General features: G+C 38.0%; 1 protein-coding gene across 1 annotated transcript; it reads left to right on the plus strand.

The window, feature by feature from the left end:
* Window positions 1–335: 335 nt before the first annotated feature.
* LOC137745547 (uncharacterized) lies at window positions 336–2065 on the plus strand. The gene has a single exon (XM_068485504.2). It carries the CDS (start codon window positions 1203–1205, stop codon window positions 1821–1823), a length of 621 nt encoding a protein of 206 aa, XP_068341605.2. The 5' UTR covers window positions 336–1202; the 3' UTR covers window positions 1824–2065.
* The last annotated feature ends 1400 nt before the right edge of the window (window positions 2066–3465 follow it).

The following is a 3465-nucleotide window of genomic DNA, read 5'->3' on the forward strand; positions in this document are numbered from 1 at the left end:
TTTTCGAACATGGGATATATATAGATGTCTAAATTGCTTAGGTGGACTTTGTTACAAAATTGCACACTCTCCCCCCAAAAGTCCTCATTGCTTACTTAGTTACGTGAACTCTATACATATTATGTAATGTGAACCAATGCATGACATGCACTTGTCGTTTTTTCATATCAAATAAGATCGTGTGAAGTTTTCACTTCTTTGCATTGCATTGCTCACAATCTTTATACCCTTGTCTTTGAAATCGCCTTAAAATTCTTTAAGATATGCAATATATGCTGTTGTTATAACCAATAACAGTAAGATTTCAGAAATTTAATAACAAATTAAGAGGCATTGCATGCACTATTTAAGGAAAACATGCGAAGCCTCTGAGATAAATTGAAGGGGCTTAACAAAATTGCAGAACAGAAAATTTGGTTTGTTGATGCAGATGTTGATTAGCTGGTTAGGTATGTTGGTCATAGACCTGCAACAAAAAACTTGGTTTGTTGACAAGATAGCGGTTAAGCATGTTGGTCAAGACAAAGCACTATGTTCTCATTTTCATCTTAATATGAATCTCTATCTCCGTAAATTTAAAAAATTGATAAGCCATTACATATGTTAGTCAAGATATAATTGTGCTTGCTCCGAGATTGAATTCTTCTTCCCATAAATTAAAGATGGGTGGTGCTATTCACATACTCATTTTTACTTTTCACACACCTCTTATTAATTTTTATCATTTAATCTTCTCCAATCTATTTGATTTGACAACAGAAAGTAAGAGGTGTGTGGAAGTTTAAAGGGTTTGTGGATTGCAAACCCATTAAAGATATGATAAAAGTAAAACATAAGTTGCGTGGGGAAATGTCACTTAGTACTACAGTTTAGTGATATTACTCTTCATTTGTAAGTGAGAAGTCTTAGGTTTGATTTTTCACATTATTACTAGCTCATTGTGAGGCTACACTCAAGGTGGTTTGTTAAAAATAAATAAATAAATAAAAGTTTGTGTGGGAAAGCATTTAAAAGAGGGTGGCCTCAGGGAAAGGTAGTTGTTAGATATACAATGAAATTGTGTTAGCTGGCCGTTGGATTCGAGCATTAAACCAAGTCACTATCCCCAACTACCTTGAAACCCTAAATACTCCTCTCTATAAGTCACTCTCTCCCACTCTTACCGTTTCCTGATCTCTCTAGCTCTCTCTCCCTTTTAAAAAATGTCGAGCACCATGACAGAAAATAGCAACCACAACAAACCCAACAAGCGAAAACGCTTATGTCTCATTACCATTGGTGTTATCCTGTTCTTGAACTTCCTACTCTTCCTCATCGCCCTGATTCTTGCCCTAACAGTTTTCAAGTCCAAACAGCCGAAAACTGAAATCCTCTCCGCCTCCGTGGATGGCGTGGCTCCTCGCGTCACCTTCCCCGCTGTCCGGATCGAACTCAACATCACCGTCGACCTCACGATCAACGTCCAGAACCGAAACTACGCAAGCTTCAAGCATGGCGCGGGAAAGACTTTGCTTCTTTACCAAGGTACACAGGTCGGGGATGCGGATGTGTACCCGGGTAACGTTCCGGCGAGGGGCAACGCCACGCTGCCCTGCCGGCTTACTTTGCAGGTGGACCGGGTGGCGAACGACCTGAGCAAATTGATCAGTGATGTGCTGGGAGGTGAGATTATGCTCCAAACGAAAACCCGGATTCCGGGTAGGGTTACTTTCTTGGGGTTCATCAAGAAGCATGCTGTCGCTCTATCGGCGTGCCAGTTGACGATTGGGTTTCCGAACATGAAGGTGAAAAGACAGGATTGCAAGATCAAGGCCAAGTTGTGATAGATAACTTGTGAGTTGTGTGAATTTTTATTTCTTGGTTCTGCTTCTGAATGATTCATGAGAAGGTGCGGATTGTAGCAAAATCACGGAGAGAATAGCAAGTAAATGTTTAGAGTTTTGATTAGGAGTTAATTGGGAGTGATTAGTATAGGATTATCTACATTTTTTAGAAGTTTTTCTCTTAATCATAGATTTTGATGTATGAAAACAGAATAAACCATATAGAAATTCGTATTTTGTTATATTATATTTCCAATTTAGGCTTTTATGTCGTGAAAAATGAATGTAATACTAATATATTGAATGCATATAGAAATCACGTTCTTTCAATTGATTAAAAAATTTGAGTATGATACCAATTTACTGAACTCATGTTTTCAATATATTAAATTCATAACTTCAATAACTCATTAATGTGATAACATGGAATGAGGTAGCGACTTCACGGGTATAAACTGGTTTGCTGCATGAACAATCTGCTGTGCCGGAAAGCATAAAAGCTACCCACCGACAGATTTTTCTATGTTGGGAATATGAGTCGATACTCTCAGTGATGATTAGATACTTGAAAAAAAAAAAAAAAAAAACAGAAAGGGATTTTATGCATGAGTTATTGGATTTTGTGCATTGGTGGTATCCACGTCGTCATATGCTGTAATTTGCCCACATGACATCGCTTATTGATTTAGAATACCACTACCTTGACATCTCTGTCGACATTGGATTTGAGATGAAGATATTGATTTTAACCCAAATCCTTCGTAACAATCACTTCTAATCATTCAATTAACAGATTTTATTAATGCTGATAAAATTCTCCAAGATTTCCTCAGAAAGTAAACAGAAAAGAAAACATAAACTCAGATCTGTTTCATTCGAAAGAACATTCATTTTTTAGCAGAGATTCGAAAAATAACAGCTGTGCTTTCTTTTGAGGAGAACCACCAGATTTATAAATTCAAGTGAAAGCGGTGTCTCATAGAGGTTTGTTTCTATTCACATGAACTCAAATGCTGCAAACGAGAATCACAATTTGAGCCATGGGGAACAAATTTTTCATAATCTGTGTTACACTGGCCCATGTAAAAGAATTCAAATCCTCTTCAAATCTTTGTGTCCAGAGCCGGCAGATCCACAAAGCTGGGCCACTTATTTTAAATCCTATGGCCCCTATTAACCTATCCTGTTGGCCCATCTCACACAAACCAAAAGTCCGGATATTTCTCTCCCTCCTTTGAACGGCCCGGATCTTGAGGTCCGCTTTCTCTAGAGTTCAAGATCCGGAGAGGATCTAAATTCCATGTAAAAAGGCCATTTTATCATACTCCTCCATTTCACCTCTCCTGTTTTCTCCTTCTACGCTTCTCCCTTTGTTTATGTCCCTCAATTCTCCGTTGGTTTATTCAATCCAAAGGCTAGAAAGAAACAAGGGAGAGTGTGCAAGGGTGAAAAGGGGGTGCGACAATCAATTCTCCACGCGAAAATATACAGAGTAGCCTTGTTTATAGTTGGCATCCTTGATATATGACAAACAACTACCTGTTTCAGACTTCTATAAACTAAAATTACCAAGAAGAAAACAACTTCATTCAATCAGTTTCACCAATTCTTATCATCCAACAACATTCAACGAAGTGCAAAA

Source organism: Pyrus communis, chromosome 12 (genome assembly GCF_041283825.1).
Source record: "Pyrus communis isolate YQ-2024b chromosome 12, ASM4128382v1, whole genome shotgun sequence".
Classification (NCBI taxonomy): Eukaryota; Viridiplantae; Streptophyta; class Magnoliopsida; order Rosales; family Rosaceae; genus Pyrus; species Pyrus communis.

Excerpts from the sequence above, each read along its gene's own strand:
- LOC137745547 (XM_068485504.2), top strand. The coding sequence starts at position 1,203 with ATGTCGAGCACCATGACAGAAAATAGCAACCACAACAAACCCAACAAG.